This window comes from Harpegnathos saltator, unplaced genomic scaffold (genome assembly GCF_003227715.2).
Source record: "Harpegnathos saltator strain DR-91 unplaced genomic scaffold, Hsal_v8.6 scaffold564, whole genome shotgun sequence".
Lineage (NCBI taxonomy): Eukaryota > Metazoa > Arthropoda > Insecta > Hymenoptera > Formicidae > Harpegnathos > Harpegnathos saltator.
In genome coordinates, this window is record NW_020230387.1 from 138818 (window position 1) to 153257 (window position 14440).

General features: G+C 34.3%; 1 protein-coding gene across 3 annotated transcripts in view; it reads right to left on the reverse strand.

Moving 5' to 3' along the window:
• LOC105190101 (peptide transporter family 1) overlaps window positions 1–14440 on the reverse strand; it is an 87161-nt gene that overhangs the window by 52567 nt on the left and 20154 nt on the right. For 2 of the 3 annotated variants that reach the window (XM_025303719.1, XM_025303720.1), the window contains exon 3: window positions 695–773. In XM_025303719.1, coding sequence (XP_025159504.1) covers window positions 695–773 — 79 coding nt within the window. Of the gene's footprint in view, window positions 1–694; window positions 774–3591; window positions 3896–14440 lie in introns of those variants that run through there. The other variant, XM_025303721.1, reaches the window with a different exon arrangement.

Below are 14440 nucleotides of genomic sequence, written 5' to 3' on the forward strand. Positions count from 1 at the left end.
TAAAATTCTTAGCTTATAAAAATTTAGTAATTGGTGGAGTATATTTAAAAATATAAAATTTTCGGAGGAACTGAAAATCTCACAAATATCAAAAATATTTGTGATATTATTCAATTTTTAGTTAAAAAATTTTTCTATCTCTTTAGGGTTTTGACGAGATGTATGTCGTGAGAAAAAGATCAATTTTTTCAAAAAGATATTTCATGCTCTAAAAGCCGTATGGGCATGCATAAAAAAATACGTGTCTCCTACTAGATCTAGATTAGATATACTTCAAGTTCCTCAGAATTGGAGTGAACTACTTCCGTAGAGATTTCTTTGTGAATAAAAATTCTCCTACAGAAACTTTTCTATTTCTACAGTCGAGTTTTCGTCTGGTCAATAGTGAATGGAAAATTTAGTTACACTCTAACAAAGTTATTTTTTCTATGTAAAGATTTAATGGTTTTGGTAATTGTAGACTAGCTTATCAACTAATTAAAATTTTATCCATGATTTATATAACGAAACAAAAAGAAAGTTTGTTTTTGCACTTTGTCGATTGAAAATTGTACGAGTTTCAAATAGAATTGTGTGAGAATTGAGGAAGCAATTGTTTTAATTGTTACAGAACCATTCTTCAGTGATATAGATGGCAGTGGAGATATGATTAGTAATTATATGTTAGATTGGCGTTAACAATGTATATACTCACTGCGTATCCCGTAGAAGGAAAATCTCTCGCAGAATTCATTACTAATGATGAAGAATACCGCCTTCGGATACTTCGGCTTCTGCAAAATTTTAAAATAGAGAGATTTTTTAACCTTTTCTTTCTTAATATAAAATCTAATAAAGTCTTTAAACTTATTGAAAACAGAACATATGAAAATAAAGAAATACCAAGTTATATATTGCATTTTCCAGTGGAAAGCAATTATTACATTGACCCGGTTGTAACGCTATTATTACGGCAATTGATTACAGGTATTTATTTTCCAACATTTCTCAGCGCGAAATGCGAAGGTCGCGTCGATTGGATAATCGCACATATTCTTTAGTTCAGTAGATAAAAACTTTGAGAACAAAAATAATGAAATGCATGTACAACTTTCTCGTAGAGAAATTTTGAGTCGAAATTTCTCTGTTTACGAGAAACAATGAAAATTAAAGTTAGAAAATGTGTAAAATAATAATGACACTTGATGTAACAAGAATTTCGGCGAATCTATTGATACAATACAAAGAAATATTTATGATTGGTGCAAATTTATATTCGTGATAAATTAGATTTCTACAAATAAAATTTGCTCCATAAATATTATAGGGAGAACCTTGACCAAGAAATTTAAAGTATGTTTCTGTTTCAAGGAAAAAACCAAGATGCGTGAAGAGAAATCATTATAAAATGAATAAGAATTTTTTCAATGATCCGTTTTTGATCCGTCTTATCGTCTTGATCATTTGGCCAACCATAATAGTTCTCGTGGTTAAACCCTAGTTGGACACATGAACATTGAAGATATAACAAAATATACTAATTGTTCCAGATAAGTTATCGCAAAATATACCGAATTTAAAATATACCTTCGCATTTCGCGCTGAGAAATGTTGGAAAATAAATACCTGTAATCAATTGCGGTAGTAATATACGTCATTGATTTGCAAAATTGCCTTGATTTGCAAATGCCTTGAGATCTGCGAGTTACATAACAAATTTCTAGTCTAATACGAAATAGTTTCGTAACAGATATAATTGATTTGCTGAGGCATATAAACAACAACCTTCATATTGCTGTTTTGGAAAAGTTCTTAATGTCGCATTAGTTTAAGATTATGTTTGAGATTATGTTATTGTCGTGTTGCGCTCGGAGTTCTGCTTAAACAGGTGTTTAAATGTTGCCAAGTGGGCTTCTCTGGAAGAGAAGCTTTTGAAACCATTCTTCCAAACATAAACAGGTGATGAATATGCTAATTATAATAATCCTTTGTTAAAGAAGATAAGAACTTATTTTCAAAAGCTTAAAATGAAGCTTAAAAACGAAATTTCTTACTATCATATAATTTTGCACGACATTGCATTTTCTAATTTAATTCAATATGAGCTTTATTCCAATATCAAAACCGAGTATTTAGCGTTACGCGCCTTACATTTATCTAAATATATATATATATACAAGGTGTCCAATTTTAATCTATTACCTCTTGTAATTTTGCAGGAAGCAGTTGTAGAGAAAAATGTTTTGTAGAGAAAAAGGACACTCTATATGTATATATAGATAGGCGGACGATTTTGCTTGATAAAAAATTGAGTAATTGTAATTATATTGCACGTGATATTTGTAGATTACACAGAGACACTTTTTATCTATAAGAGGTATATTATTTTTCTAATCGCGATCATTGCGAATTGAGAATGTACGTTCCAATAACTCTCGATGAATTATGATGCATATAAGCACTGTGCAGATAAGTAATCTACAATATTAATACAGAAGAACTGAAAAACAAAAGCACAGTCTGCGTCCATGGGTTTCATGTCTATATTCAAAAAATACAATATTTGTATAATCGTTCAATAAAAATTATTTATGTCTAATATATACTTTTATAATAAATGTCCTAGTGACATTTATCTTCTAAAAGTCGATCGTTCAACTTGTATTCTCCTAACGTAATCTACAATTCGCTCATGTTTATTATCATGTTTATATTAAAAGCTGCTTATTATAGCCTATATAGCACGTTATATTTTAGTAGCTACACTTAATATAATACATGTTTGCAGTTGTACACACATAAAGTGTATTAAATAAGTAAATTAAATATTTTACATAATGTATCACATGTGTAATGTTGATAGCAAATGTGTTAATTTTGTGTTCGATTGAAAGACGAAATTTCCGCACAGCGCGAAAAATTCATGTCCTAAAAGAGAAAGTATAGCGATTGGCTGTCAAAGCGACCGCAAGCAAGAGAATTAATCGAATACGTTGACGAGGTGAATGGAAGCGAGTCAATGAACCGACGTTTAATTTAAAATACGACTCATTCTTCAAACCTATTCACCAACTATCATCTTTGGAAATACTGTTATCTGCTTTGATATTGCATGAAATTATATGAACAAAAATTCGAGATTTTGGTACTCGCGCAAATTCGATATTATCTGAACTTGGATATCGTCAAGGATATCGACGACAAGTGTGTTTCAATGGAATTGACCTGATTTTTAGAAGGATCAAGACAGCTTCGCGGAATGTCAAACCGGATTTCTCCATTTCATTCGCATTATCACTCTGCATTCTTTGCAGAGGATATACAAAAAGCATGCCTTTGTAAAGAAAAGTTTTTCATAATTCTCTTTGACTTTTCTAACGTTTTCTCCGACGAAATTATAAAATCATCAGTAACAGAGAGACCAATGTTTTTCCAGTCTAATTTAATCCAGTTTAATTCCAGTCTAATCATGTCTGACGCATCTCAGCAAACGTCAACTGAGCCGCGGAGATTAAAGTTACTCAACGCCGATGTAATGAACAATGTTTAAGGCGAAATGATAAGGCGAAATAAAAATAAATAAGGCGAACCACGTGAGTATAATGATTTTACCTGGCGTACGTGCATCTTATCGACGACCATAGCGACGATGTTACGGATCGAAATCAAATCGACTATGTCGATCGATTATATGGCTTACGATACAAGCCGACGATCGCTCAGGTGGATGCACATGCTATTATGGCGCACGCGTGTCGCGTCATACACACATACACACACACATCAACGACAAGCTCGAGAAGTGACTGATCATTCGTCGTCGTTTTGCACTGCTTCGTCGTCGTTGACTCCGACAGATCCACTCGCACACGCTCGTACATCGAGACTGACAGACAGCCAACCGCATGAGACAAGCGATGTAGGTAGCAAGCGTATGAAACGACGATTGGCGGTGACTGTCATGTGAGCATCATGGTCGTGCCACGTATGTACACACTAATATTTGGAACACGTGAAAGTGAAGACCGTGTGCGACTAGGGCTGCATTCGAAAACGTTACCTGGGTACTTTCCTTCTTTCTTTATCTCATTCTTATGTCTCTCAGACCAACATAGCGGATGCACCCGAATGACGTTTCCGAATGCAGCTTAACCGGTCGTTCCTTGAATAATATAAATATAAATACGCGACTCAATAACGCTCGATTCGAACGCTTAGGTCAGAACAGTGACTCATTGTTGAGATTTTCCGACTTGATAGTGCTGTTGTTTTAACGATTATGCATTGCTCCGGAAAAACGTGCTAAAATTTAGAAAATGAGACAATTTTCTAAAAAACCATAATACCGAAATCCAAATACCGAGAAGATCCCCCAAAATATTATTATATAAAATATTATTACAATTCTAAAACATACAATTCTAAAATTGTCTTTTCGTAAGACAAGCATTAGAAAGAGAGAGAGAGAGAGAGAGAGGGGGAGCAGAGAGAAAGGGGGAGGGAGAGAGAGCTGGAAGGAGAGAGGGAGATAGAGAGGAGAGGAGAGGAGAGGAGAGGAGAGGAGAGGAGAGGAGAGGAGAGGAGAGGAGAGGAGAGGAGAGGAGAGGAGAGGAGAGGAGAGGAGAGGAGAGGAGAGGAGAGGAGAGGAGAGGAGAGGAGAGGAGAGGAGAGGAGAGGAGAGGAGAGGAGAGGAGAGGAGAGGAGAGGAGAGGAGAGAGAGAGAGAGAGAGAGAGAGAGAGAGAGAGAGAGGCAAAGACAGAGACAGAGACAGAGACAGACAGAGAGAGAAAGTAAATAAATAATAAAGAGAAAAAATATTTAAAAAATAAAAAAGAATTTTATTCGTAAGCACTAGTATAACAAATATATTAATTTAAATATAAATTATTTTATTTAAGAAGAATAAATAATTCTCATAAAAAGGTACATTTTGAAGAAAATATATATTTCTCTATTTGAAAAAAAAATTTCTTCTCAATATAAAAACAAATGAATATAAATAAATATATTAATATAAATATAAATATATATATTAATATAAATAAACAAATATATATATATATATTATATAAATATATTTATATAGAGTGTCTCATTTTAAAAGAGCTAGGAAAAATTTCGAAAAATATGAAAGATACTAAGAAACGTTCAAGCAAAAATTGTATAGTTTTAAAGGGGACATAAAACAACTATATCATTTTGCTTACAGATGGCGCCGTTTTCGAGATATTTATTGATTATTACTTTTCTTAAACGGAAACCCCAATTTTTTATTATATCGTCGTTTTCTACCAATTAATTTGAACAACTTTTGTTTGAAACATTTTTTTAGTTGCCTAATATTTTTTGAGATATTTAAAGAAAACTTGATAACGTTTTCAATATTTAACTTATGATATTTCGCTAACTATTTGTGGGACAAAAAAGTGATATTAAACTTTTTTACTCTATTTGATTTCAAGAATATACCAGGTATGTAAATATGAAACCGGAATTTTTGTATAGAAAATACACGTTTATTGTATGAAAATGATAAAAAATATTTTATTCGAAGTATTGCTCATTGCTAGCTATACATTTTTCCCACTCGTCTGACAATTTGTGAATGCTACGCGAAAAAAACGATTGCTCTTTTGAGGCAAACCAGTCATCGAGCCATTTTCGTACATTTTAAGAATTTAAGAAGTGAAGTGCTGCTCAGCAAATGCATGTCCCATCGATGCAAATAAGTAGTAATCGGACGGAGCCAAGTCTGGTGAGTAATCCGCATGTGAAAGTATTTCCCAACTAAACGCCTCAATCGTTTCCTTGACCAGTTTTGCTGTGTGTGATAGTACATTATCATGAAGCAAAATCACTTTGTGTTGCCTTTTTTGATATTATGGTCGTTTTTCACGCAAAGCTTGATTCAAATCGATTATTTTTGTCGGTAGCGCTCAGTATTAACGGTTTCGGTAGGTTTTAGCAGCTCATAATAGATCACACCCTTCTGATCCCACCAAATACAGAGCAATGTCTTCCGTCCATAGCGATTTAATCTTGCAGTCGATGTCGATAGTACGCCTGGAGTTACCCATGATCGTTTACGCTTAGGATTCTCAAAATATATCCACTTTTCATCGCCAGTCACAATTCGATGGAGAAATGACTTTCTTTTGTACCTGGCGAGCAGCATTTCGCAAGTGGTTTTTCGGTTTTCCTGCTGTCTTTCATTCAGTTCATGTGGAACCCATTTTCCCATCTTCTGGATCTTTCCCATGACTTTCAAACGTATGGAGACGGCTTCTCGTGTTACATTTAATTGATCCGCAAGTTGTTGTTGCGTTTGAGCGTCATCCTCATTCAACAATGCTTGCAATTCGCTGTCTTCTAACTTTTTCAGTGGTCTTCCACGTTCTTCGTTTCTCACGTCAAAATCGCCACGTTTGAATTTTTTAAACCACTCAAAGCACTGTGATTTACCAAGAGCATGCTCACCGTAAGCTTCAACAAGCATTCGATGCGATTCTGCAGCAGTTTTCTTCAAATGGTAACAGAAAATCAATGCTGTCCGCAAATCGTAGCTTCCAGGCACAAAATTCGACATGTTCAACGCTGTTACAAACTATGCTGTTGTATGAAACTTGTATTGTTGTGAGTTGAAAATCTTTGTCAGATGTCAACAAATGGAAATGACGCCAATGACGCGGTTTGACGGTAACTACATTGACAGTTAGGACCATCTATGGGCAAATTCCGGTTTCATATTTACAGACCTGGTATTATTACAATAGCGCCCTAACTTTTATTAATTTGATAATTTTTAAATTACTAAAGATCGAAAAGTTACCAAAAGTTAGAACACTATTTTAATATTATATTCTTGAGACCAAATAAAATGAAAGTGTTTGGTATCGCTTTTTCTTCCGATGAATAGTTAGAGAGATACCGTAAGTTAAATATTTAAAAAGTTACCAAGTTTTCCTTAAATATGTCAAAAAATGTTAGGCAAATAAAAAAAATGTTTCAGACAGAAGTTATTAAAATTAATTGCTAGAAAAAGATGATACAATAAAAATTTTAAATTTCCATTTAAAAAAAATAAAGATCAGTGAATATGTCGAAAGGGGCGCCATCTGTAAACAAAATTAGATAATTGTTTTATATCCCTTTCGAAAGCATACAACTTTTGTCTAAAACATATCTTTCGTTTTCCGAGATTTTTGCTTGGCTCATTGAAAATTTGACTCCCTGTATATTTATATTATACTCATATTATATTTATATGTATAAATAAATGTATTTATATTATATAAATATAATATGAATAAATATATTACAGTGTCTATTGAATAAATATTTTTTTAAACATTCTTTTTATCACACACAGTATATCAACTTATATACACCCAAACAAAAGTATTCTATTTGTAAAGTGATTTTTCGCATAATCTCATATTTTAGCCGAAGCCTTTTACAGGAAAAGAATTCTTCTTTCGATAAAGTGATTAAAGTGAACCATTTATCTAAAATTTATTAGATATTATTCTATTTTCCTCTTATTTCAAAAGGATTTCCTCTTGTATCGATTAATTTTCCTCTTTCCTTTATATCAAGAGGAACTCTTGTCGGCGTTTTTCCTCTTCCATCTACTCACACAGAAAGTCTTTGTGCATATGACGATCGTCGCCGTTGTCTTTTGTTTTATGGACAACGTCGAGAAACGTAGAGCAGAGAAGAAAAAAAAGAAATCTTTAGTGTATGTTGTTTCGTCATGAACGAAGTGCAAGAATTTTTAGAGAAAATCAACATAAAACATACTGGCCTATATTTTAGCGTAAATATAAATATATATTTATTTATTGTATTGTGCTGCACACTACATTAAATGCCATTTAGAATATATAAAATTATAAATTTATGTTCTTTCCTACTTTTTCAGTAGAAAATAAAAAAAATTTAAATAGAACTTTTTCTGGACAGTTGCACAATAATTTTCTCTCCTTTCTTTATAAAGGAACATATAATCAAGAATAAAGTACAATAAGAATAAAAATAAATAGTAATCCTCTTAAAAAAAGATTAAATAATCTATGTATTAGATGTACAAATGAATAATCTAATTTTTTCAGCTACATTCAAGGTTTATTTTAAAAGAAAGTAAATTAAATTGTTCAATCAAAGTATTCGCTGTTGCTTTCTATAACTTTAAGCCATCTTTCAGGCAGCTGATGAATTCCATCTCGGAAAAATGTTACGTCTTTGGACACGATAAAGTCGAAAAATGTTTCGTATTTGAACACGATAAAGTCGACAAGCCATTTTCGGATCTCATCCACTGATTGGAAGTGCATATCGGATAAGGCGTGTTGCATCGACTAGAACAAGTGATAATCGAATGGAGCAATGTCTGGTGAATACGTCGGGTGCTGCAAGACGTCCCAGCCAAGACTCATTATGGTGTCTTTTGTATTGGAAGCAATGTGTGGCCTGGCGTTGTCATGCAACAATTTCACTGGACGTTCTCCTTTGCCAGTATACGGGTGTTTTCGTTCCAATTCTTCACTCAAGCAGATTAATTGACGTTGGTAGCAGTCCGCAATAACTGTTTCACCAGGTTCCAACAACTCATAATAAAGCACGCTCTTGATATCCCACCAAATGCAGAGAAGAACCTTCTTTCCGAAAGGATTGGGTTTTGCGACCGATTTTGATGATTCGCTGGGATTTACCCATGACTTCTGCGTTTCGAATTGTCATAGAGTATCCATTTTTCATCGCCCGTAACGATTTTCCACAAGAAAGACTTTCGACGCTGCTTATTGAGAAGAGAAAGACACGCTGCCACTCGTTGATTTTTGTTGGTTTCAGTGAGTTCATGCGGTTAGGCACTCATTTTCCTTCTTTCTGGATCTTTCCCATCTCATATAGGCGTTTGGAAATCGTTTGCTGCGTTACTCCCAACTGTTCTGCAAGCTCTTTTTGTGTTTGTGCCGAATTCTCAGCGAGCAGTTGTTCCAAATCATTATTATCGCACTTCGGAGGGCCTCCAGAGCGTTGTTTGTCGATTAGACTGGAATTACCGCTTTTAAACCGCTTAAACCAAAATGCGCACACATCGTACGATACAACATCTTTGCCGAGAAAGGAACAAATCGATTCGCACTCTCTTGCAGCATTTTTCCTTGTTGGAATTCGTAAAGAATGCAGTGTCGGATATGCACCTTATCTGTTGCCATTTTCGACTGTACTAAACTGAATACTTTTGAAAGTTATGTTGGGCCTTTCGCCAAACTATATGTTCTTTTTAATAGCTATATGTCAACATTGCATAATCACAAAAGAGCGGGAAAATCTATTCAATTTAAAATTGATTTCATAGCTGCTTAAAATAATTTCGATTATTCATTTGTACACCTAATACAGGGTGCACGATTTATCTGAAGACATTGAAATATCTCGAGAACTATGCATTGGATAAAAAAAAAGTGGTTAATGAAAGTTGTTAGTCTCGAAGGGGGACATCCAATGATACCAAACTCGACCTTCCACCCCACCCCCTGGGGGTGGGGGTTGGGGGCAACTTTGAAATCTTAAATGGAAATCCCCATTTTTTATTGCAGATACGGATTCTACGCCACAAAATACGTAAATTTTGTCCGAAACTTTTTTTTTTATTCGTGATAGATGGCGCTGTAATCGCAAATATTATATTTTCCGCAATTCTCCAGAAATGATCATTGGATTGAAAAATAAAAAATACTTGTTCAATATTTTTAAAGAATATAATAAAAGTTATTCCCCCCCCCCATCCTCTCGGGGTAGGGTGGGTGATAACGTTCAAATCTCAAATGGGGACCCACATTTTTCATTGCAGAATTAGATTGTACGTGAAATTTTTATTGAAACAATTTTTTTCATTCGTGATAGATAGCGTTGAATTTTTCCGAGAAACTACTTTTAGCGTTACACAGGAACAACGACGAGGACGTAGTAGTTTTATGTTCCCTTCGGGTGCTTTTTTAATGTGAGTCTCCTTGCCTCTCACAGATCGGGGTGCTTTTTTAATGTGAGTCCCCTTGCCTCTCACTGTTCAATTAATTAGAGTAAGTGTTCGAAATTTTTACCTTCAACTTCAATACACTTATTGATCCTTTTTTCAAATGACTGTACACAGGATAGAAGCATATCTGCGGGAGTTTCAGCACAAGCGTTTCTTATGCGTTCTACCATGTTTTCACGAGTTGTTGGCACTTGTTGATTTAAAAATATTGAACAGATATTTTTTATTTCTCAATCCAATGATCATTTCTGGAGAATTGCGGAAAATATAATTTTTTGCGATTACAGCGCCATCTATCACGAATAAAAAAAAAAGTTTCGGACAAAATTTACGTATTTTATGGCGTAGAATCCGTATCTGCAATAAAAAATGGGGGTTTCCATTTAAGATTTCAAAGTTGCCCCTAACCCCCACCCCCAAGAGGTGGGGTGGGAGGTCGAGTTTGGTATCATTGGATGTCCCCCTTCGAGACTAACAACTTTCATTAACCACTTTTTTTTATCCAATGCATAGTTCTCGGGATATTTCAATGTCTTCAGATAAATCGTGCACCCTGTATAAGAGGAAATTTATATTAAAATCAAGAAGATTTGGATCATACATATAATATAGCATATAATTCCTCTAACTTTAAGAATAATGTGTTTATAATATTTTCGTTTTAATTTTAGAGGAATCCTCTTGAGGCCATATACAGGGTGTCCCATTTTAATGTCTCGCCCCAAATAACTCTTCAGTATTGAAGTTTCAAGGAAAATGATTTGAATAAAAGTTGTAGGGATTTAATTGAGCTACATTATGATGACCTTGGCTTTAACCTTGACCTCTATTTTCAAGGTCATTTGAAGGTCAACTTACGTTTTTTAAATGGGAACCCTTATTTTTTATTACACTATTTTTTTCTACTAGTTAGTTTGAACAACTTTTGTCTGAAACATTTTATTTGTCTGTAATATTTTTTGAGATATTTGAGGAAAACTTGATAAGTTTTTCAATATTTAACTTACGATATCTCGCTAACTATTTGTCTGAAGAAAAAGTCGTACTAGACTTTCTTGCTTTATTTAGTCTCAAGCATATATTGTTACAATAGCGCCCTGATTTTTGTTAATTCGATGATTTTGAAATTTCCTAAAATCAGTAAGTTAACAAAAGTCAAGATGTTATTGTAACAATATATTCTTGAGACTAAATAAAGCAAGAAAGTCTAGTACCACTGTTTCTTCCGACAAATAGTTAGCGAGATATCATAAGTTAAATATTGAAAAAGTTATCAAGTTTTCCTCAAATATCTCAAAAAATATTAGACAAATAAAAAAATGTTTTAGACAAAAGTTCTTCAAATTAACTATTAGAAAAAAATAGTGTAATAAAAAATAAAGGTTCCCATTTGAAAAACGTAAGTTGAATTTCAAATAACCTTGAAAATAGAGGTCAAGGTCAAAGTCAAAGTCACCATAATGTAGCTCACTTAAATCCCTACAACTTTTATTCAGATCATTTTCCTTGAAACTTCAATGAAGAGTCATTTGGGATGGGACATTAAAATGGGACACTCTCTATAAGAGTAAAATCCTTTAAAATTTAGATGATACCGCTTGTTCTGAAATTATTTATTTTGGGTGTATATAATATGTATATAATGTATGTATAATAATGTATATAATAGGTACAATAAAAGTGTTTTCAAACAGATAGATATTAATGTATACACCTATATACACCTGTGTGTACTATTTTCTGAGTAATAATTCTTTCTTGGAATAATTATATACTTCAAGATAATTTTCTTTCGAGATATTATTTCGGTATTCGTGTGCCGGTATGACTTTTTGGGAAATGATTTCAGTTTCCGCATTTTAAGATTTTAATTTTTTAGGATATGTCCGCCGTCGTTTTTGTTAAAAATGCGAGTGATGTAAACGTACAATTTTTAAAGTAATATTTCGCCGTTTTAGAATAATATTTCGCCAAAATTGACTTAAAATATATTGTGATAAATAATATTCGGAAATATTATTTATCACGATAGGAGCTAATAGACATCGTTTTGTCTTTTTGTTCGACAGATTGGAATATATAAAAAGTATAATCGCATGATTCAGGAAACCGATAATTCTTAGGCATTGCAATAAATAATGTTCGATAGAGTTCACGTCAGGTTATGCAATTGGAGATAAATCTGCCAATAAGATTTTTGCTTACATCCACGTAAACGTCAGTATACCACGTAAACGTCGGTATAATAATAGAAGTGCATTATTTATAATGCTAGCCGCATGCTGACAACATAAAGCGTATCTTAGCGTAACAAAAAACCACATCTATGTAGTGTGATTATACTGTATGTCTGATTTATTGGTTCCCCTTTCTGGGGTTACAAACTCCAAGACTTTCTCTTCCCTATTTCCTATTTCGCTCGCAACCTCCCCCTTACACCCACACACACACAACCCCCCTCCCCCCTCACGCCCCCTTATCCTAACTTATAACTATCTCACAACTACCTTAATATTACTCGCTCCTTATACTCTAATTCTCTTACATCTATCTCCGACTTCCGTTTCCTCTCACTCATTCCATACCTTCTCATCCATTCCACTCCTCCTCATTCGCTCTCCCTCCCCCTATCTTCCCCCTCCACTCCTCCACCCCCTCATCCACCCCTCCCCCTCCCCCTCTTCTCACAGTATCTTTTATACTACCTCCCCCAACCCTCTCCCTCTCCCTCCCCCCATTTTGTGCATTCCTCCTATACGTGTTCCCAAGTTTCCTTCTTCCTCCCACACATCCTACAACTCTTCCTCTCTTTCTCTTCCCAATATCTCCCTTCCCTCATCTCATTGCCCATCTTAAACCTTATTACCCTTTTCCATCTTTTTTCTTTCCATCCTTTTTCTAGATATGCTGGTGTTCTCTCCGCCCTCACATACCACTTATTGTATTTTGACCCCTTTATCCTTCCCCATCTTTCTTCTTTCTGAATTTTCCTATCCCTCATTTCTATTTCTTCATATTCTCCTTTCTCTTGTTCTTCTTCTCCCACTCCCCTTGCTATCATAAATTCCTTTCTCTCCTGCTCCCATTCCCCCACCGCTTTCCCCTTTCTCCATCTCTCTCCCATCTCCTGCCAGCAACTTCTTGCCACCTCCCCTCCCCTTCCCTCCTGCATTCTTCTCTCCATATTCCATGCCGCTTTTCCTGCTCTTCCCCTCATCTTCTCTCTCCCTGTTTCCTTCCTTATCATATATCCTGGTATATTTCACTCCACCCCCATTGTCCACCTTATAAATTTCTCATGCAGCCCTTCCATTTCTTTCCTCTCTTCCCACCCCCATATTTCCATTCCATACCCCATCACCGTCGATACTAACTTGTCGTAGTGTGATTATACTGTAGAAGCGCAATTAAGGAAGCTAACTTATCTGCCATTTATGATAGTTGGATACTCGGATAACTTCCCGACTTACGTTTTATCTATATATGTAGTAGCAAGATTAAAATTTATCACACAAACAAATGTTGTCATAATTGATCATGTCTTTGGTTTACAATAAGATAAATAATGGGAAACAGATACCATTGTTAAATCGATTTTATATGTAGTGACACAGCGTAATAAAATTATGCTCTGTCACTATGTTATACTATATGATTTGAAAAAGTAAACAAAGGAACTTTATTGTCAAGATTTTCTTAATTGTGAATAAATATCCCGAGATCAACATCCAAGCTTTTTTCAAAATTATAGTCAAAACAAAATCAACTTACATTCATCGAAATTTCATGTGACCTGAATGCTATCATGTAACATATAGATTTTTTGTGTATTTGATTTTAAAGCAGGATATACATTGCATATTGCGAAATTTAGCATAAAATAGTAAGATCGGATCGCGTTGACGAACATGGAAATAAGTTGCTCAAGGAAAATGTAACAGATAGACGGCGTGCGAGCGTAAATTCAACGTCGGACATTTATTTGGTGATTTTGCAACGTTGAGGAACGTGAAACATGATTGCAGGCGCATGGCTTGTCCAACACATGGATAATCATATAAATATTTTCTTATATCTCTTCACGAATTTCGACCGTTAATGGTTATTCAACCTATAAGAACGTTTACGATCGACGTTTGCTCTGTCACGAAATTATGTAACGCACTTAAGTAGCAAAGATAATGGTAGCTTCTTGAGGCCCCAAGATAACATTTTTACCTCAAGGCTTCAAGATAACAAGTAAAAAAAAAAGTTCCAAGACCGGGATTCTGTCAAAAAATATTCAATCATGACTAGACTAGTTATCTAACAAATAATGTTTTCTCGTCGTAGAAAATAAACAAACCAAGATGTTCGAATTAAAATTACATTAATTGCGAATTACGTACTTGTGTATTATAAGAACTAGCAATATATGT